This window comes from Piliocolobus tephrosceles, chromosome 16 (genome assembly GCF_002776525.5).
Source record: "Piliocolobus tephrosceles isolate RC106 chromosome 16, ASM277652v3, whole genome shotgun sequence".
NCBI classification, from domain to species: domain Eukaryota; kingdom Metazoa; phylum Chordata; class Mammalia; order Primates; family Cercopithecidae; genus Piliocolobus; species Piliocolobus tephrosceles.
In genome coordinates this window covers 48,260,438-48,281,404 of record NC_045449.1, presented here as the reverse complement: position 1 = coordinate 48,281,404, position 20,967 = coordinate 48,260,438, and the positions used below count along the sequence as shown (strand labels likewise).

Genomic DNA, 20,967 nt, shown 5'->3' with positions numbered 1-20,967 from the left:
CCAGCAAAAATGGAGCAGAGAGACAAAGGAAAATATTTTCTTTTCTTTTGCTACTTTTCATTGATGCTAGAAAACTTTTGAGGAAAACAGTTAAAGCTGATTGTTAAAATCAGTTTCATATAGCTCTGATTTTTGGCACTTTGTTGTAAGATGGAGTAGTAATTTTATGTTGTATTTTCCTCTCTTTCCCCTCTTCCCCGAACTCCTTGTAGGGAAAAAAATTTTGATGAATTTTCTAAGCACCTTAAAGGCCTTGTTAATCTGTATAACCTTCCAGGGGACAAGTAAGTATTTTTAATATTTTTGCTTTTGTTTGGAAAAATCAGTATAAATCTATAAGCCACCTTATGCCTAGAAATTTGCCAACTCTTCTACTATTTTTCACTCCTAGTTTCTACTTACATTGTAATCTGTAGCTCAGCTTCCAACGTTAGGCCTTTCAAAGATATCTTAAATAGGCAGTGCCTGCATTAGTTGATCATAATGCTGGAAGACAGAATATAGTCTTTGAGATGTCCAACATTCCAGTTTCCAGGCTGAAAGGAATTAGTTGTTGTGGAACTGGCTTTAATTCTACTTTTAACCTACCTGGGATTCTGTTAACCTATTTGGCTTTTAAAAACAGAGACGAAAATAAGCTTTGAAGTGCTAAAAATAGGCTTTAATGGTAGTGAAGCCAGTCAAAGTGGCCCATGCCTCTAATCACAGCACATTGGGAGGCCAAGACAGCAAGATTTCTTGAGCTCAGGAGATCAATACCAGCTTTGGCAACATAGTGAGACCCTGTCTCTAGCAGAAAGACAACAACAGCTTAGGTGGGTGGTGGTGAGTGCCTGTAGTCCCAGCTACTTGGGAGGCTAAGGTGGAACGATCACTTCAAATTAGTAGTTTGAGGGTGCAGTGAGCAGTGATTGTGCTACTGTGCTCCAGCCCGGTCGACAGTGAGATGCTATCTCAAAAAAAAATTATGAAGTGACAAAAATAATTTTATTTTAAAAATTAATGTTTTAGGCTGGGCACAGTGGCTTACGCCTTTAATCCTGGCACTTTGGGAGGCCGAGGTGGGTGGACCACCTGAGGTCAGGTCAAGAATTAATGTTTTAATTTTTTATTTTTTTTTAATATGGAGTGTCGCTCTGTCACCCAGGCTGGAGTGCAGTGGCACGACCTCAGCTCACTGCAGCCTCCGCCTCCCGGGTTCAAGCAGTTCTCCTGCCTCCGCCTTCCAAGTAGCTGGGATTACAGGTATGCACCACTATGCCCGGCTAATTTTTTTTTTTCTTTTGAGACGGAATCTTGCTTTGTCACCCAGGCTGCCGTGCAGTGGTGCTATCTCGGCTCACTGCAACCGCAGCCTCCTGGGTTCAAGCGATTCTCCTGTCTCAGCCTCCTGAGTAGCTGGGATTAAAGGCGTCTGCCACCGCACCTGGCTAAGTTCTGCATTTTTAGTAGAGGCGAGTTGTTTCACCATCTTGGCCAGGCTGGTCTCGCACTCCTGACACCTTGATCCACCCGCCGTGGCCTCCCAGAGTGCTGGGATTACAGGCGTGAGTCACTGCGCGCGGCCGCCTACTAATTTTTGTATTTTTAGTAGAGAAGGGGTTTTACAGGCATGAGCCACTGCGCCTGGGCAGTTTTTTTTTGTTTTTTGTTTGTTTTTTGAGGTGTTTTTTTTTTTTTTTTTTGAGACGGAGTCTCGCTCTGTCGCCCGGGCTGGAGTGCAGTGGCCGGATCTCAGCTCACTGAAAGCTCCGCCTCCCGGGTTTACGCCATTCTCTCGCCTCAGCCTCCCGAGTAGCTGGGACTACAGGCGCCCGCCACCTCGCCCGGCTAGTTTTTTGTATTTTTAGTAGAGACGGGGTTTCACCGTGTTAGCCAGGATGGTCTCGATCTCCTGACCTCGTGATCCACCCGTCTCGGCCTCCCAAAGTGCTGGGATTACAGGCTTGAGCCACCGCGCCCGGCCGAGGTTTTTTTTTTTTTGAGATGGAGTCTTGCTCTGCCACCAAGCTGGAGTGCAATGGCACGATCTCGGCTCACTGCAACCTCCACCTCCCGGGTTTAAGCAATTCTCCTGCCTCAGCCTCCCAAGTAGCTGGGACTGCAGACGCATGCTGCCATGCGTGGCTAATTTTTTTTTTTTTTTTTTGTATTTTATTAGAGATGGGGTTTGTTGCCCAGGCTGGTCTCAAACTCCTGAGCTCAGGCAATCTGCCCACCTCGGCTTCCCACATTGCTAGGATTATAGGCGTGAGCCACGCCCTGTTAGCCACACCTGGCTACTTTTTGTATTTTCAGTAGAGACGGAGTTTCGCCATGTTGGCTAGGCTGGTCTCAAACTCCTGACCTTGGGTGATCTGCCCGCCTCAGCCTCCCAAAGTGCTGGGATTACAGGCGTGAGCCACTTCGCCCGGTCATAATTTTCAACTATTAACTCATGTTCTTCTCATCTACTCTCCAGCAAACTGAAGACTAAAATGTACTTGGCTCTCCAATCCTTAGAACAAGATCTTTCTAAAATGGCAATTATGTACTGGTAAGACTTGTAAAACCTTAATTCTACATGATCCCTTGAGTTTTTCTCTGAGGAGATTAGGGTCCTATTTTATACATCTCTATTAAGCTTGTATGATATGTGTCCTTTCTCTTCCGAAATGATGATTGTATTTGAACTTCTGAGTATCAGTATCATTAAGTTGTTGGTTACCATGGGTTTTATCTCAAGACTCGTCAGACCTGGAGTCCCATCTGAGAAATAATAGTCTAAGTGTAATTTTTGTTCACCATACTACATACTGGTGTGTACTTGGAAATAATCCCTTTACTTTGGAGGTTGAATACACTTGCTATATGCTCAATTACAAGACAGAACCATTATGATAGTATTGTAAGACTTTGGCTGGGCGCGGTGGCTCACGCCTGTAATCCCAGCACTTTGGGAGGCCGAGGCGGGTGGATCACCTGAGGTCACGAGTTCGAGATCAGCCTATCCGACATGGTGAAACCCCGTCTCTACTAAAAATACAAAAAATTAGCTGGGCGTGGTGGCGGGCGCCTGTAATCCCAGCTACTCGGGAGGCTGAGGCAGGAGAATCACTTGAACCTGGGAAGCGGAGGTTGCAGTGAGCTCAGATTGTGCCACTGCACTCCAACCTGGGCAACAAGAGCGAAACTCCGTCTCAAAAAAAAAAAAAAAAAAGACTTTGGAGAGGTGAACTCCATATCACAGTGTGTACCAAGATCATCAGGCATTAAATATAAGCAAACATAGATCACTTGTCTTACAGGAAAGCAACTAATGCTGGTCCCTTGGATAAGATTCTTCATGGAAGTGTTGGCTATCTCACACCAAGGAGTGGGGGTATGTGATCCTATTTTGCTTGTTTAGAAACATGTCTAATTTAAGTTGAGGGTCATTACTTTTCATTTCACCTTTAGTTTGTTTGTTTGTTTGTTTGATTTTTTTGAGACAGAGTCTCACTTTGTCGCCCAGGCTGGAGTGCAGTACCATGATCTCAGCTTACTGCTCCCTCCACCTCCTGGGCTCAAGTGAATCTCATGCCTCAGCCTCCTGAGTAGCTGGGATTACAGGTGTGCACCGCAATAGCCAGCTAATTTATTCTATTGTTGGTAGAGACAGGGTTTCACTGTTTTGGCCAGGCTGGTCCTGAACTCCTCACCTCAACTGATCCACCTACCTTGGTCTCCCAAAGTGCTGGGATTACAGGCATGAGCCACTGCATCTAGCCCATTTATTTATTAATTTTTATTCTTATGTATCTGTTTATTTTTCTTTATTTTTTTTTTTTGAGGTGGAGTCTCACTCTGTCACCCAGGCTGGAGTGCAGTGGCCGGATCTCGGCTCACTGCAAGCTCCGCCTCCCGGGTTTGCGCCATTCTCCTGCCTCAGCCTCCCGAGTAGCTGGGACTACAGGCGCCCGCCACCTCCCCCGGCTAGTTTTTTTTTTTTGTATTTTTTAGTAGGGACGGGGTTTCACCGTGTTAGCCAGGATGGTCTCGATCTCCTGACCTCGTGATCCGCCCGTCTTCGCCTCCCAAAGTGCTGGGATTACAGGCTTGAGCCACCGCCCCCAGCCTGTTTATTTTTCTTGACATAGGCTCTCACCAGGCTGGAGTGCAGTGGCAGAATTTTGGCTCACTGCAACCTCTGCCTCCCGGGTTCAAGTGATTCTTTTGCCTCAGCCTCCCGAGTAGCTGGGATTACAGGCATGTGCCACCACACTCAACTCAACTAATTTTTGTATTTTTAGTAGAGATGGGGTTTCACCATGTTGGCCAGGCTGGTCTCAAATTCCTGACCTCAAATGATCCTCCCTCCTCGGCTACACAAAGTGCTGGGATTACAAGCAGGTATTAGCCACTGCACTAGTCCTATTTATTTATTTCTGAGACAGGGTCTTGCTCTGTTGCCCAGGCTGGAGTGCAGTCGTACAATCATGACTCACTCCAGCCTCAACCTCCTGGGCCCAAACAATCCTCCCAACTCAGTTTCCTGAGTAGCTGGGACTACAGGTGCAGGATACCATGCCTGGCTAATTTTTATTGCTTTATGGAAACATGGTGTTACTAAGTTGCCTAGGCTGGTCTTGAACTGGGATCAAGTGATCTTCCTGCCACTGCATTGCAAAGGGTAGGGATTATAGGCATAAGCCACTGCGCCTGGCCTCATCTTGGGTTTATAAACATATAAGCAGAGGGAGAAAATAAAGATATTTGTGTATCTCGTGATGATTTCTTTCTTTTTTTTTTTTTTTTTTTTTTTTTTTTGAGGCAGAGTCTCGCTCTGTCGCCCGGGCTGGAGTGCAGTGGCTGGATCTCAGCTCACTGCAAGCTCCGCCTCCCGGGTTTACGCCATTCTCCTGCCTCAGCCTCCCGAGTAGCTGAGACTACAGGCGCCCGCCACCTCGCCCAGCTAGTTTTTGTATTTTTAGTAGAGACGGGGTTTCACCGTGTTAGCCAGGATGGTCTCGATCTCCTGACCTCGTGATCCGCCCGTCTCGGCCTCCCAAAGTGCTGGGATTACAGGCTTGAGCCACCGCGCCCGGCAATTTTCTTTCTTTTTTTTGAGGCAAAGTCTCACTCTGTCTCCCAGGCTGGAGTGCAGTGGTGCGATCTTGGCTCATTGCAACCTCTGCATCCCGGGTTCCAGCAATTCTCCTGCCTCAGCCTCCCATGTAGCTGGGATTATAGACACGTGCCACTATGCCTGGCTAATTTTTGTATTTGTACCAGAGACGGGGTTTCACCGTGTTGGCCAGGCTGGTCTTGAACTCCGGACCCTAGGTGAGCTGCCTGCCTTGGCCTCCCAAAGTGATGGGATTATAGGAATGAGCCACTGCGCCTGACCTTTTTGTGATGATTTCTAAGCTGTCAATACCTATCCTTCCCATTTTTGTTTGTTTGTTTTGTTTTTGAGACAGCCTTTCTCTGTCCCTTAGTACAATGGCAGGAACATAGCTCACTTCAGCCCTTAACTCTTGGGCTTAAGTGATCTTCCCACCTTAGCCCCGAGTAGCTGAGACTTCAGTCAAATGCCACCATGCCACTTTAACAATTTTTTTAGAGATGGGGGTCTCACTATGTTGCCTAGGCTAGAGTGCAGTGGTGCAGTCATAACTCACTCTAGACTTGAACTCCTGCCTTCAAGTGATCCTCCGGCCTTGGCCTCAGCCTCCCAAAGTGTTGGGATTATAAGCGTGAGCCAGTTCACCTGGCCTTTTTTTTTTTTTTTTAAATCAATTGTGTGAAATAAATTGTTAGTCCCAGAATCCATACGTAATCTTGTCATATGTCTTTGTTTTTTTGAGATGGAGTCTTGCTCTGTCGCCCAGGCTAGAGTGCAGTGGCATGATCTTAGCTCACTCCAACCTCCACCTCCCGGGTTCAAGCAATTCTTCTGTTGCAGCCTCCCAAGTAGCTGGTACTATAGGCTTGTGCCACCATGCCTGGCTAGTTTTTTGTGTTTTTAATAGATATGAGGTTTTACCATGCTGGCCAGGCTGGTCTTGATCTCCTGATCTCGTGATCTGCCCACCTCGGCCTCCCAAAGTGCTGGCATTACAGGCGTGTGCCACCCCGCCCGGGCGCCTGTCATATTTCTTTGTTTTTTATTTTTATTTTTTGAGACAGGGTCTTTCTTTGCCTTCCAGACTGGAGTGCAGTGGCACAATCATGGCTCATTGTATCCTTGACCTCCCACCTTATCTTCCTGAGTAGCTAGGACCACAGGCACTCACCAGCAGGCCAGGCTAATTATTATTATTATTATTATTATTATTATTATTATTATTGTTATTGAGATGGAGTGTTGTTCTGTTGCCAAGGCTGGAGTGCGATGGCGCGATCTCAGCTCACTGTAACCTCCGCCTCCTGGATTCAAGCGATTCTCCTGCCTCAGCCTCTCGTGTAGCTGGGACTACAGGCGCATGCTACCATGCCCAGCTAATTTTTTGTATTTTTAGTCAAGACGGGGTTTCACCATGTTAGTCAGGATGGTCTTGATGTCCTGATGTTGTGATCAACCTGCCTTAGTCTCCCAAAGTTGTGGGATTACAGGCGTGAGCCACCACGTCTGGCCAATGTTTTGTATTTTTAGTAGAGACAGGGTTTCACCATGTTGGCTATGCTGGTCTTGAACTTCTTACCTCAGGTGATTCACCTGCCTCACCTCCCAAAGTGCTAGGATTACAGGCATTAGCCATTGCGCCCAGCCTATTATTATTACTTTTAGAGATGGAGTCTCACTGTGTTGCCTATGCTGGTCTCAAACTCCTGGACTCGAGTGATCCTCTTGCCACAGCCTCCCAAAGTGCCAGGATTACAGGTGTGAGCCAACATGCCTGCCATATTTCATAAGCTGTTTTGGTGATTGACTCTTCATATATGTTAATCTACTTTCTTGAATATAGGTTTATATAATAAATGTTTATGTTTTTCTGTATTTGTAATTTACCTGATAAAGATACAGTTATGAGTTTTATTTTTCATAGGTCATTTAATGAACCTCAAGTACTATGTCTCTCCTTCTGACCTGCTGGATGACAAGACTGCATCTCCCATCATTTTGCATGAGAATAATGGTAAGACTTTAATTTTAAAGGAATTAAAGGTTTTGTTTGGTGCCCAGGTTGCCTTTAATTTCCGGTTTGCTATTCTCTAATGAGTTTGCTGACCTTACTATTTGCACCTTATACACACAACACCTCACACACATATGTATACATCGGTTCACAAGTACATACACACATATGTATATACACAATGCATATATACACACATACATAGTAGGAGCTTAATAAGTACTTTTGGGCTGGGCACAGTGGCTCACGCCTGTAATCCTAGCACTTTGGGAGGCTGAGGTGGGCAGATCATGAGGTCAGGAGTTCGAGACCAACCTGACCAACATGGTGAAACCCTGTCTCTACTAAAAATACAAAAATTACTTGGGCATGGTGGCGCGTGCCTGTAATCCCAGCTACTTAGGAGGCTAAGGCAGGAGAATCACTTGAACCCAGGAGGCAGAGGTTGCAGTGAGCCGAGGTCGTGCCACTGCATTCCAGTCTGGGTGACAGAGCGAGACTCCATCTCAAAAAAAGAAAGTATTTGAATAAATAAGTAAATGAGCGAGTCATAAGAAGAGATATCAACCATCTGACCTGAGATAATCAGCTTACTTATTGTTTTAAAAGCGAAGAAGGATGGGTATGGTGGTTTATGCCTGTAGTTCTAGCTACTTGGGAGGTTTGGGCAGGAGGATTGCTTGAGCCCAGGAGTTTGAGACTGTAGCATACCATGATCGTGCCTGTAAACAGTCATGGTACTCCAGTCTGGGCAACGTAGTGAGTTACTGATCAAAAAAAAAAACATGAAGTTAGTTTTCTAAATTAAAGAACTATAGTAATGGACGTTATTTTCTGTTTGCCCTTAATACAAGAAAAGATAAAGAGCCGGGCATGGTGGCTCACGCCTGTAATCCCACCACTTTGGGAGGGTGAGGTGGGTGAATCACCTGAGGTTAGGAGTTTGAGACCAGCCTAACCAACATGGAGAAACCCTGTCTCTACTAAAAATACAAAATTAGCCAGGTGTGGTGGTGCATGCCTGTAATCCCAACTCCTCGGGAAGCTGAGGCAGGAGTATTGCTTGAACCCGGAAGGCGGAGGTTGTAGTGAGCCGAGATTGCACCATTGCACTCCAGCCTGGGCAACAAGAGCAAAACTCCATCTCAAAAAGAAAAAAAAGTGAAACGGACTAATACCTCCTTAGGTCCCTTTGTAGCTTCCCTCATTGACTCCATCCCTTTATTGTTCATTTGTTTGTTTATTTATTTAAGATGGAGTCTCACTCTGTCACCCAGGCTGGAGTACAGTGGTGTGATCTCAGCTCACTGCAACCTACGTCTCCTGTGTTCAAGCGATTCTCCTGCCTCAGCCTCCCAAGTAGCTGGGACTACAGGCGTGCACCACCATACCCAGCTAATTCTTGTATTTTTAGTAGAGATGGGGTTTTACTATGTTGATCAAGCTGGTCTTGAACTTCTTACCTGAAGTGATCCACCTGTCTTGGCCTCCCAAAGTGCTAGGATTACAGGCGTGAGCCTCGGTGTCAGGCTCCTTTATTGTTATTATAATTTGGCATGGGGGACAGGGTAGGTCTCACTGTGTTGCCCAGGCTGGAGTACAGTGATTTGATCACAGCTCACTGCAGCCCCCGAAGCCCCGGGCTCAAGCCATCCTCCTGCATTGGCCTCCCAGAGTGCTAGGATTACAGGTGTGAGCCAGTGCACCAGCCTGTCCTTTTATTTTGATCCTACTTAAATGCATTCTGAGGAAAAAATAAGTAAATATTGATACTGAGCCCTTCAAAAATGATGTTTTTGGACTGCATTGTTTTTGTGTTTTATTTACTGACAAAAATAATTATTGGTTGGTTAGAAAGGTAACTTCCAGGATTTCCTTTTTTTTTTTTTTTTTTTTTGAGACGGAGTCTTGCTCTGCCGCCGAGGCTGGAGTGCAGTGGCCGGATCTCAGCTCACTTGCTCTGCCGCCGAGGCTGGAGTGCAGTGGCCGGATCTCAGCTCACTGCAAGCTCCGCCTCCCGGGTTCACGCCATTCTCCTGTCTCAGCCTCCCGAGTAGCTGGGACTACAGGCGACCGCCTCGTCGCCTGGCTAGTTTTTTGTATTTTCTATTAGAGATGGGGTTTCACCATATTAGCCAGGATGGTCTCGATCTCCTGACCTCGTGATCCGCCCGTCTCGGCCTCCCAAAGTGCTGGGATTACAGGCTTGAGCCACCGCGCCCGGCCAGGATTTCTAATTTTTGTTTTCAGACAGAGTCTCACTCTGTCGCCCAGGCTGGAGTGCAGTGGCGCGATTTCGGCTCACTGCAAACTCCGCTCCCTGGGTTCAAGTGATTTTCCTGCCTCAGCCTCTTGAGTAGCTGGGATTACAGGCGCCTGTCACCACACCTGGCTAATTTTTGTATTTTTAGTAGAGATGTGGTTTCACCATCTTCTGCAGGCTGGTCTTGAACCCGTGACCTTGTGATCCATCCGCCTCAGCCTCCCAAAGTGCTGGGATTACAGGCGGGAGCCACCACGCCTGGCCTGATTTCTAAGTTTTATGGGAACTACAGGCTGTCTCAAAAAAAAAAAGGCCGGGTGCGGTGACTCATGCCTGTAATCCTAGCACTTTGGGAGGCTGAGGTGGGTGGATCACGAAGTCAGGAGATCGAGACCATCCTGGCTAATATGGTGAAACACCATCTCTACTAAAAATGCAAAAAATTAGCCGGACATGGTGACAGGCACCTGTTGTTCCAGCTACTCGGGTGATTGAGGCAGGAGAATGGTGTGAACCCGGGAGGTGGAGTTTGCAGTGAGCCGAGATCGCGCCGCTGCACTCCAGCCTGGGCAATAGAGCGAGACTCCGTCTCCAAAAAAAAAAAAAATAGAAAAAATAAAAATAAAAATAAATAAAAATATAAAAATAAAAATAAAAATCACAGCATCTGATAAATTATGGCTGACAAATATTGCAAAAATTAACTTTAAAACATACTGTGCTCCCCGTCGTTTGTATTACTTTGAGGAATACCCTTTTTCTTTCCTATCCCCAGTTTCTCGATCTTTGGGCATGAATGCATCAGTGACAATTGAAGGAACATCTGCTATGTACAAACTCCCAATTGCACCATTAATTATGGGGTCGCATCCAGTTGACAATAAATGGTAAGTTAAATATAATTTTAGACTAGCAAAGTCAATTTTTCTCAAAGTGCAGCATGGAACAAGTTTTAACCTGGCTCTTACCCTACTTGAATTTCTAGAGGTTGGCCTTTTGTTTTATCCATTCATTGATTTCTCTTTTGTTCGATATCTGAGTGTTCCTCTTCAAAGTCTGCTCATAGAACACATTCTCTGCACTGAGAGGGAAAGAAGAGAACTGTGCTAATTCCTCTGTTTAATGAGTGCCCCCTTTTATCTTATGTGCTTTTGAAGTTACATTGGTGTAGTAACTGGAGAACACGCCTCACGATAAATGTTTAATGAAATACTACAGCATTAACCAATAGCATGTTTGGGAATTTGGGGAAGTTTCACAGAGTGAGCTTTTGAGAGTTTGTACTCATGTGTCTGTGTGATACATACATGTTTAAGAATAGGTGTTTGTGGCCAGGTGTGGTGGCTCACGCCTGTAATCCCAGCACTTTGGGAGGCGAGGCAGGTGGATCACCTGAGGTCAGGAGTTTGAGACCAGCCTGGCCAACATGGTGAAACCCCGTCTCTACTAACAATACAAAAATTAGCTGGGCATGGTGGTGGGCACCTGTAATCCCAGCTACTCTCGAGGCTGAGATAGCAGAATCCCTTCAACCCGGGAGGCAGAGGTTGCAGTGAGCCAAGATTGTGCCATTGTACTCTAGCCTGGGCGTTAAGAGGGAAACTCCGTCTCAAAAAAAAAAAAAAAAAAAAAAGGTGTTTGGGTTTTTCATTTTTATATGAAGTCAAAATCCAACCCTTCCACCCTCTTTTTTTTGAAGGACCCCTTCCTTCTCCTCAATCACCAGTGCCAACAGTGTTGATCTTCCTGCCTGTTTCTTCTTGAAATTTCCCCAGCCAATCCCAGTATCTAGAGCATTTGTTCAGAAACTGCAGAGCTGCACAGGTGAGTTTTGAGCATCAGGATCTAGTATTTGTTATAAGTGTGAAAAAGAAACTTCAAAGTCAGGTTATCGTGATGTCTTTCAGTCTTACATGCCTCATTGAAGTATTAACTGGTATAGATGTTATAGTGCTTTGTACTAGTAAATGCTTAGTAAGTAGTCTTTTGGGTGAATGAATGTAGAAATCATGAAGGGGAAACCGAGCTGTCAGTGTTTTCATCTTAACATGATCATTATATTGATTCTTGTTTTTCCAGGAATTCCGTTGTTTGAAACTCAACCAACTTACGCACCCCTCTATGAACTGATCACTCAGTTTGAACTATCAAAGGACCCTGACCCCATACCTTTGAATCACAACATGAGATTTTATGCTGTAAGTAAAGCCTTAGGGAGCTAGAATGTTACAGGTTATGTTTGGACCCAAGATCATAATCTTCCTTTATAGCATTATTGAGGTCAGATAAGTTTCTTCAAGACTGCTGGATCATGTCCTATTTCCTTAGTAAGGCAGGAAATTACAGAAATCTCAGAAATGGGCTGGGCGCAGTGGCTCACGCCTGTAATCCCAGCACTTTGGGAGGCCGAGGCAGGCAGATCACGAGGTCGGGAGTTTGAGACCAGCCTGGCCAATGTAGTGAAACCCCATCTCTAACTAAAACGACAAAAAATTAGCTATGTGTGGTGGCGGATGCCTGTAATCCCAGCTACTTGGGAGGCTAAGGCAGAAGAATGGCTTGAACCCGGGAGGCAGAGGCTGTAGTAAGACAAGATTATGCCATTGTGCTACAGCCTGGGTGACAGCAAGACTCCATCTCAAAAATAAAAAAGAAATCTCAGAAATGTACTGAAGTAAAAGGGCATGATCTTCCATTAGGAAACAACAATGTACGTTTCTTTGTTGAAATTTTGGGTGATTAGCCAGGCACAGTGGCTCACACCTGTAATCCTGGGAATTTGGGAGGCCAAGGTGGGTGGATCACTAGAGATCAGGAGTTTGAGACCAGCCTGGACAACATGGTGAAACCTCATCTGTACTAAAAATACAAAAATTAGCCGGGTGTGATGGCGCATGTCTGTAATCTCAGCTAATTGGGAGGCTGAGGCAGGAGAATCGCTTGAACCCGGGAGGCAGAGGTTGCAGTGAGCCGAGACTGCACCACTGCACTCCAGCCTGGGCAACAAGAGTGAAACTCCATCTCAAAAAAAAGAAAAAGAGGCTGGGTGTGGTGTTTCACACGTCTAATCCCAGCACTTTGGGAGGCCGAGGCGGGTGGATCACAAGGTCAAGAGATCGAGATCATCCTGGCCAACAGGGTGAAACCCCGTCTGTACTAAAAATATGCAAAAATTAGCTCGGCGTGGTTGCATGCGCCTGTAGTCCCAGCTACTCATGAGGCTGAGGCAGGAGAATCGCTTGAACCCGGGAGGCAGAGGTTGCAGTGAGCCAAGATCACGCTACTGGTCTTCAGCCTGGCAACAGAGCGAGACTGTCTTAAAAAATATAAAAAAAAAAAGAAGAATAAATTTTGGGTGATAGACTCTTTTTTTTCTTTTTCTTTTTTTTTTTGAGATGGAGTCTTGCTCTGTCACCCAGGCTGGAGTGCAGTGGCGCGATCTCGGCTCACTACAACCTCTGCCTCCCGAGTTCAAGTGATTTTCCTGCCTCAGCCTCCTGAGTAGCTGGGACTATACGTGTGCACCACCACGCCCAGCCAATTTTTTTATTTTTAGTAGAGATGGGGTTTCACCGTGTTGGCCAGGTTGGTCTTTATCTCTTGACCTTGTGATCCACCCTTCTCAGCCTCCCAAAGTGCTAGGATTATAGGCCCAAGCCACCGCGCCTGTCTTTTTTTTTGTGCCCGAGCTGGAGTGCAGTGGTGCAATCTCGGCTCACTGCAGCCTCTGCCTCCCAGGTTCAAGCGATTCTCCTGCCTCAGCCTCCAGCAAAATCCTGTCTCTACAGAGAAAAAAACCAAAAAAACAAAAATTTGGCAGACGTGGTTGCTCACGCCTGTAGTCTCAGCTACTCGGGAGGCTGAGGGGCTTCATCCTGGGAGGTGGAGATTGCAATGAGCCAAGGTTGCACCATTGTACTCCATCCTGGGTAATGGGAGTGAAACCCTGTCTCAAAAATAATAATAATAATGGAATGTTCCAAAACCTCATCGGGACTTGAATTTATTTGAATCTTTGACAATAGACTAAAGTAGTAGTTACCAAATTCTGGCTGCATTATTATTATGTAGGTGTTTTATTAAGAATAGGCTGGGCGCGGTGGCTCAAGCCTGTAATCCCAGCACTTTGGGAGGCCAAGACGGGCGGATCACGAGGTCAGGAGATCGAGACCATCCTGGCTAATATGGTGAAACCCCGTCTCTACTAAAAATACAAAAAACTAGCCGGGCGAGGTGGCGGGGCCTGTAGTCCCAACTACTCGGGAGGCTGAGGCAGGAGAATGGCGTGAACCCGGGAGGCGGAGCTTGCAGTGAGCTGAGATCCGGCCACTGCACTCCAGCCTGGGTGACAGAGCGAGACTCCGTCTCAAAAAAAAAAAAAAGAATAGAGATTTTGTGGTCGGGGGTGGTGGCTTACGCCTGTAATCCCAGCACTTTGGGAGGCCCAGGTGGGTGGATCACGAGGCCAGGAGATGGAGACAATCCTGGCTAACATGGTGAAACACCATCCCTATTAAAAATAAAAAAAAATTAGCCGGGCATGGTGGCGGGTGCCTATAGTCCCAGCCACTCGGGAGGCTGAGGCAGGAGAATGGCATGAACCCAGGAGGCGGAGCTTGCAGTGAGCCAAGATTGTGCCACTGCACTCCAGCCTAGGTGACAGAGGGAGACGCCGTCTCAAAAAAAAAAAAAAAAAAAAGAGATTTTGCATTTACGGTTTAGGAACCTCTTTAATATAGATTTCTAAGGTAGTTTTTATGTTAGCTAGGTTAGGAAACCGCTAGCATTGTGCATTTACTAAAAAGACATCTTTTCAGCCTAATGAGTAATTGATTGGCATTTATAATATCAGCTGATGAAAACATTCACTGTGGAGACTTTTCTGCACTTTTTTGAGCAGATTTTTTCAGGGTACTTTGTGGTTGGAATACAATAGGTAACTAAATAGCACTCGTTAACTGTTCTTTTTGCCCAGGCTCTTCCTGGTCAGCAGCACTGCTATTTCCTCAACAAGGATGCTCCTCTTCCAGATGGCCGAAGTCTGCAGGGAACCCTTGTTAGCAAAATCACCTTTCAGCACCCTGGCCGAGTTCCTCTTATCCTAAATCTGATCAGACACCAAGTGGCCTATAACACCCTCATTGGAAGCTGTGTCAAAAGAACTATTCTGAAAGAAGGTACTGCCTTTCCTTTGATACGCTTACAGGAAGATGGAAACTTACTTTTCTAGTGGTTTTTTAATTGGTGGCCCATCAGAATCACCTGTGGAACTTAAAGTGTTTTTCTTTTTTTTCATTTTTGGCATAAAAATCAAGCAAATTAGCTGTACGTTGTTCACAACTGTAGTCCCAGCTACTTGGGAGGCTGAGGCAGGAGAATTGCTTGAACCCGGGAGGCAGAGGTTGCAGGGAGCTTAGATCATGCCATTGTACTCTATCCTGGGTGACAGAGTGAGACTCTGTCTCAAAAAAAAAAAAAAAAAAAAAAAAATCAAACCTGTGGAGCTTTTAACACTACAGATTATGGCCAGGTGTGGTGGCTCACCCCTGTAATCCCAGCACTTTGGGAGGCCAAGGTGGGCAAATCAGTTGAGCCCATGATTTGAAATCAGTCTGAGGAACATGGCAAAACCCCGTTGCTAGTAAAACGTAGCCAGCTGTGGTGTGCGCCTGTGGTCCCAGCTACTCGGGATCCTGAGGCAGGTTTGTCGCTTGAACCTGGGAGGCAGAGGATGCAGTGAGCTCAGATTGCACCACTGCACTCCAGTCTGGGTAACACAGTAAGACCCTGTATCAAAAACGAAACACCAGGCTGGGTGTAGTGGTTTGTGCCTATAATTCCAGCACATTGCGAGGCTGAGGTGGGCAGGTCATGAGGTCAAGAGATCGAGACCATCCTGGCCAACATAGTGAAACCCCGGCTCTACTAAAAATACAAAAATTAGCTGGGCGTGGTGGTGCACACCTGTAGTACCAGCTACTTGGGAGTCCGAGGCAGGAGAATCACTTGAACCCAGGAGGCGGAGGTTGCAGTGAGCTGAGACTGCATTACTGCACTTGAGCCTGGGCGACAGAGTGAGACTCCTCAAAAAAAAAAATCACAGATGCTTTGTTTCCACATGCGGATGAACTGATAATCTCAGTGGGAAGAGTTAGGAATCTAAACTCCACAAATCATTTTGATGGAACCAGTCTGTAGATTAGCATTTGGAGACCACTGCTTTTTGCAATGTTCTTAACTCTTTTTCTGAACATAGTAATATAACTGGATATTTTAGGGCCTGTACCTTATAGCAGATATACATGAGGTGGAACTTGGAATGGTGTAGTGAGAGAGGCTTTTTTTTTTTTTTTTTTTGAGATAAGGTCTCACTCTCTTGCCGAGGCTGAAGCACCGTGGCATGATCACAGCTTACTGCTGCCTCTACCTCCTTGGCTCAAGCGATCCTCCTGCCTTAGCCTCCCAAGTAGGTGGGGCTATAGGCATGTACCACCAAGCCTGGCTAATTTTTTTCTGTAGAGACTGTGTCTCTCTCTGTTACCCACGTTTGTCTCTAACTCTTGGGCTCAAGCAATCCTCTCGACTCGGCCTCCCAAGGTGCTGGGATAATAGGTGTAAGCCACTGTGCTTGGCCAGTTTTAGGTTAAATTTTAGGTTGTTAGGAGAGTGCTTCCCAGGTTTAGTCCTGAGTATATTTTCTCTCCCCATTGTTTGGAGAACTTAATCTTACAGCTTTAAGAAGGTTTAGCCCTTTTTTCTCTCAGGATTCTGGAATGCTGATTGATGATTTTCTTTTTTTCTTTTATTATTATTTTTTGAGATGGAGTCTCTGTTGCCCGGGCTAGAGTGCAGTGGCACGATCTTGGCCCACGGCAACCTCCGCCTCCCGGGTTAAAGCGATTCTGCTGCCTCAGCCTCTGGCTACTTTAAAAAATTTTTTTTAGTAGAGACGGGGTTTCACCATCATGGCCAGGTTGATCTCGAACTCCTGACCTCGTGATCCACCCGCCTCGGCCTCTCAGAGTGCTGAGATTACAAGCGTGAGCCATGGCACCTGGCCTAAATGCTGATGATTTTCAAACACAGTTGGCTGTTGAAAGCCTTGCTGTAAATTTTGGCTGTTCTAGCTAACCACAGTTAATTTAAAAAATCTTAAGTCAGAAGTGCTCTGTTGATAGACATGTGTCAGTGGCAATGGTAGACAATAAGAAACAGGGAAGGCAAATCAGATATCTTTTTTTTTTTTTTTTTTTGAGATGGGGTCTTGCTTGGTCACCAGGCTGCAGTGGTGTGATCTTGGCTCACTGCAACCTCTGCCTCCTGGGTTCAAGCAATTCTCCTGCTTCAGCCTCCCAAGTAGCTTGGATTACAAGTGTCCACCAACATGCCAGGCTAATCTTTGTAGTTTTAGTAGAGACGGGGTTTTGTTGTGTTAGCTAGGCTGGTCTTGAACTCCTGGCCTCAGTGGTCTGCCTGCCTCAGCCTCCCAAAGTGCTGTGATTACATGCATGAGCCACCACGCCTGGCCTTTTTTTTCTTGATACAGGGTCTTGCTCTGTTATGAAGACTGGAAAGCAGTGGTATAGTCATAGTTCACTTTGACCTCAAACTCCTGGGCTCAAGTGATACTTTTCCCTCAGGCTCTTCCAGTAGCTGGACTATAGGCATGCACCACTACATCTAGTCAAATTTTAAACAAGTTTATATTATACTTATTTCATTGTGCAACATTTTTTTTTTTGTAGAAATGGGGTCTTTCCATGTTGTGTAGGATAGTCTTGAACTCCTGGTCTCAGGCGATCCTCCTACCTCAGCCTCCCAAAGTGTTGGGATTTACAGGCATAAGCCACTGTGCTGGGCCAGGAGATACTTCTCGTGGAAATAAGAATTGCTTTAGAAATGAGAAATTTTTAGGAGTTGGAGTAATAACATAGAGCATATACATTCAAACTTGTAGCACTTCTGTTTCATGTGTTTAAATGCCGTAAGAAGTCTCCAGATAGCTTTAGGGCATTTAAAAATGAGTTTTCGGCCGGGCGCGGTGGCTCAAGCCTGTAATCCCAGCACTTTGGGAGGCCGAGACGGGTGGATCACGAGGTCAGGAGATCGAGACCATCCTGGCTAACACGGTGAAACCCCGTCTCTACTAAAAAATACAAAAAACTAGCCAGGTGTGGTGGCGGGCACCTGTAGTCCCAGCTACTTGGGAGGCTGAGGCAGGAGAATGGTGTAAACCCGGGAGACGGAGCTTGCAGTGAGCTGAGATCCGGCCACTGCACTCCAGCCTGGGCGACAGAGCGAGACTCTGCCTCAAAAAAAAAAAAAAATTTTTTTTCATAAGGTAGTTATGGAGCTAATCCTACAGAGAGGCATGCTTTTTACAAAGAAAGTATATGATCCTTGTGTCTAGGCTGCTGGCACATCTGGCATAAGAACATATGATGATGGCTAAATATATGTATATGTGGAATAAATACATTATTTTAGATTAGAGCCTCTATATCTCTGCTTGCCAAACTATGGGCTGCACATCTAACAGCTGCAAATACTTGATAGAAAGCAGAGTTGGCCGGGCGCGGTGGCTCAAGCCTGTAATCCCAGCACTTTGGGAGGCTGAGACGGGCGGATCATGAGGTCAGGAGATCGAGACCATCCTGGCTAATACGGTGAAACCCCATCTCTAATAGAAAATACAAAAAACTAGCCGGGTGACGAGGTGGGCGCCTGTAGTCCCAGCTACTCGGGAGGCTGAGACAGGAGAATGGCGTGAACCCGGGAGGCGGAGCTTGCAGTGAGCTGAGATCCGGCCACTGCACTCCAGCCTGGGCGGCAGCAAGACTCCATCTCAAAAAAAAAAAAAAAAAAAAAGAAAGCAGAGTTTATGGCAGTGGTTCTGGATATCTGCTTATCAAGTAGAAAGACACTCAGCCACTTTTATTTTCAGAATTCACTTTTACATTTTAGGGATTAAATTTCTTCATCTTGGAAAATTGAAAGTCTAGCTACTTTTGTTCTGGAGAAATTTATAACAAACTGGCAGGTTCCTTGGAATCTGATTCCTTCTATCATCTGTGGATGACATAGTAGGTTTTGTATGTGAAAAAAGTGTGCGATTTAGTTTCCAAGGAAGGGAGAGAAAGAATTTCAGTCTGTATATTTAAGGAATGTTATTTGTGTGAAGTCTTTTTTTTTTTTTTATTTTTGAGAGAGAGTGTTGCTCTGTTGCCCAGGCTGGAGTTCAGTGACATGAACTTGGCTCACTGCAACCCTTGCCTCCCAGGTTCAAACGATTCTCCTGTCTCAGCCTTCTGAGTAGCTAGAATTACAGGCCTGCGCCACCATACCGGCTAATTTTTTCTTTTTTTTAAGACAGAGTCTTACTCTGTTGCTCAGGCTAGAGTGCAATGGCACGATCTCAGCTCACTACAACCTCCGTCTCCCGGGTTTAAGCGATTCTCCTGCCTCCACTTCCTAAGTAGCTGGGACTAGAGGCATGTGCCACCATGCCTGGCTCATTTTTGTATTTTTAGTAGAGACGGGGTTTTGCCATGTTGGCCGGGATGATGTCGTACTCCTGATCTCATGATCCGCCCGCCACAGCCTCTGAAAGTGCTAAGATTACAGGCATATGCCACTGCACCTGGCCTTTTTTTTTTTCTTTTTGAGATGGAGTTTCACTCTTTGTTGACCAGGCTGGAGTGCAGTGGCATGATCTCGGCTCATCGCAGCCTCTGCCTCCCAGGTTCAAGTGGTTCTCCCGCCTCAGCCTTCTGAGTAGCTGGGATTACAGGCATGCGCCACCACGGCCGGCTAATTTTGTATTTTGTATTTTTAGTAGAGATGGGTTTTTTCCATGTTGGTCAGGCTCGTCTTGAACTCTGAACCTCAGGTGATAAGCCCACCTCACCCTCTCAAAGTTCTAGGATTACAGGCGTGAGCCACTGCATCAGGCCTTTTTTTTTTTTTTAAGTAGAGTTTGGGTTTCGCCATGTTGGCCAGCCTGGTCTTGAACTCCTGACCTCAGGTGATCCATCCGCCTTGGCCTCCCAAAGTGCTGGGATTACAGGCATGAGCCACCATGCCCGACCTGTGTGAAGTCTTTTTTTTTTTTTTTTTTTGAGACGGAGTCTTGCTGTGTCTCCTGGGCTGGAGTGCAGTGGCCGGATCTCAGCTCACTGCAAGCTCCGCCTCCCGGGTTCACGCCATTCTCCTGCCTCAGCCTCCGGAGTAGCTGGGACTACAGGCGCCCACCACCTCGCCCGGCTAGTTTTTTGTATTTTTTTTAGTAGAGACGGGGTTTCACCGTGTTAGCCAGGATGGTCTCGATCTCCTGACCTCATGATCCGCCCGTCTCGGCCTCCCAAAGTGCTGGGATTACAGGCTTGAGCCACCGCGCCCGGCCGAAGTCTTATATTTGGTTGTTTTATGATCTTTCTCTTTGCCTTTTAGATTCTCCTGGGCTCCTCCAATTTGAAGTATGTCCTCTCTCAGAGTCTCGTTTCAGCGTATCTTTTCAGCACCCTGTGAATGACTCCCTGGTGTGTGGTGAGTTGTGTGGGTGGCTAACACCTCTCACTGAGCGGTTTGGTCCCTGTGTCTTTTTTGGAAAGTCAGAAGCTAAATCTATCTCAAATAATTTCCTATGTATTTTGTCTTACAGTGGTAATGGATGTGCAGGACTCAACACATGTGAGCTGTAAACTCTACAAAGGGCTGTCAGATGCACTCATCTGCACAGATGACTTCATTGCCAAAGTTGTTCAAAGGTAGCCTTGGCCCTTTTTCATCTGAGTCTCATTTAGAGATGTATACAGAATGTTGTTGAGTAGGGTGCGGTGGCTCACGCCTGTAATCCCCACACTTTGGGAGGCCGAGGCAGGCGGATCATGAGGTCAGAAGATTGAGAACATCCTGGCTAACATGGTGAAATCCCGTCTGTACTAAAAATATTAAAATTAGTCGGGAGTGATGGTGGGCGTGTGTAGTCCCAGCTACTCAGGAGGCTGATGCAGAAGAATAACTTGAACCTGGGAGGTGGAGGTTGCAGTGAGCGGAGATCGAGCCACTGCACTGCAGTCCAGTCTGATGACGGAGCGAGACTCCATGAAAAAAAAAAAAAAATGCTGGGCACGGTGGCTCACGCCTGTAATCCCAGCACTTTGGGAGGCGAAGGTGGGCGGACCATGAGGTTGGAAGATAGAGACCATCCTGGCTAACACAGTGAAACCCCATCTCTACTAAAAATACAAAAAATTAGCCCGGTGTGGGGTTGGGTGCCTGTCGTCCCAGCTACTAGGGAAGCTGAGGCAGAATGGCATGATCCCAGGAGGCGGAGTTTGCAGGGAGCCGAGATCGCACGACTGCACTCCAGCCTGGGCGACAGAATGAGACTCTGTCTCAAAAAAAAAAAAGATAAAAGAAAAAAGTTGTTTTCAGTATTAACATGAATTTCAAATAAAGGAGCAATTTAGTTATTGCTTTCATGTCACCCTTCTCTGCTTTTGGATTCAAAGTAATCTGAGCTTTGTGTTTTTTTTTGTTTTTTGTTTTTTTTTTTTGAGATGGAGTCTCACTCTGACACCCAGGCTGGAATACAGTGGTGCA

At 46.2% G+C, this 20,967-nt stretch overlaps 1 protein-coding gene across 2 annotated transcripts in view; it reads left to right on the top strand.

Moving 5' to 3' along the window:
• The window catches only part of MED1 (mediator complex subunit 1), a 57,523-nt gene that overhangs the window by 18,808 nt on the left and 17,748 nt on the right, over window positions 1-20,967 (top strand). For both annotated transcript variants that reach the window (XM_023204272.2, XM_023204271.2), the window contains 10 exons: window positions 213-284; window positions 2,462-2,536; window positions 3,288-3,361; window positions 7,011-7,100; window positions 10,139-10,250; window positions 11,063-11,187; window positions 11,443-11,561; window positions 14,339-14,540; window positions 19,813-19,908; window positions 20,024-20,129. In XM_023204272.2, coding sequence (XP_023060040.1) covers window positions 2,478-2,536; window positions 3,288-3,361; window positions 7,011-7,100; window positions 10,139-10,250; window positions 11,063-11,187; window positions 11,443-11,561; window positions 14,339-14,540; window positions 19,813-19,908; window positions 20,024-20,129 — 983 coding nt within the window. In that variant the 5' untranslated portion in view covers window positions 213-284; window positions 2,462-2,477. The remainder of the gene's footprint in view (window positions 1-212; window positions 285-2,461; window positions 2,537-3,287; window positions 3,362-7,010; window positions 7,101-10,138; window positions 10,251-11,062; window positions 11,188-11,442; window positions 11,562-14,338; window positions 14,541-19,812; window positions 19,909-20,023; window positions 20,130-20,967) is intronic.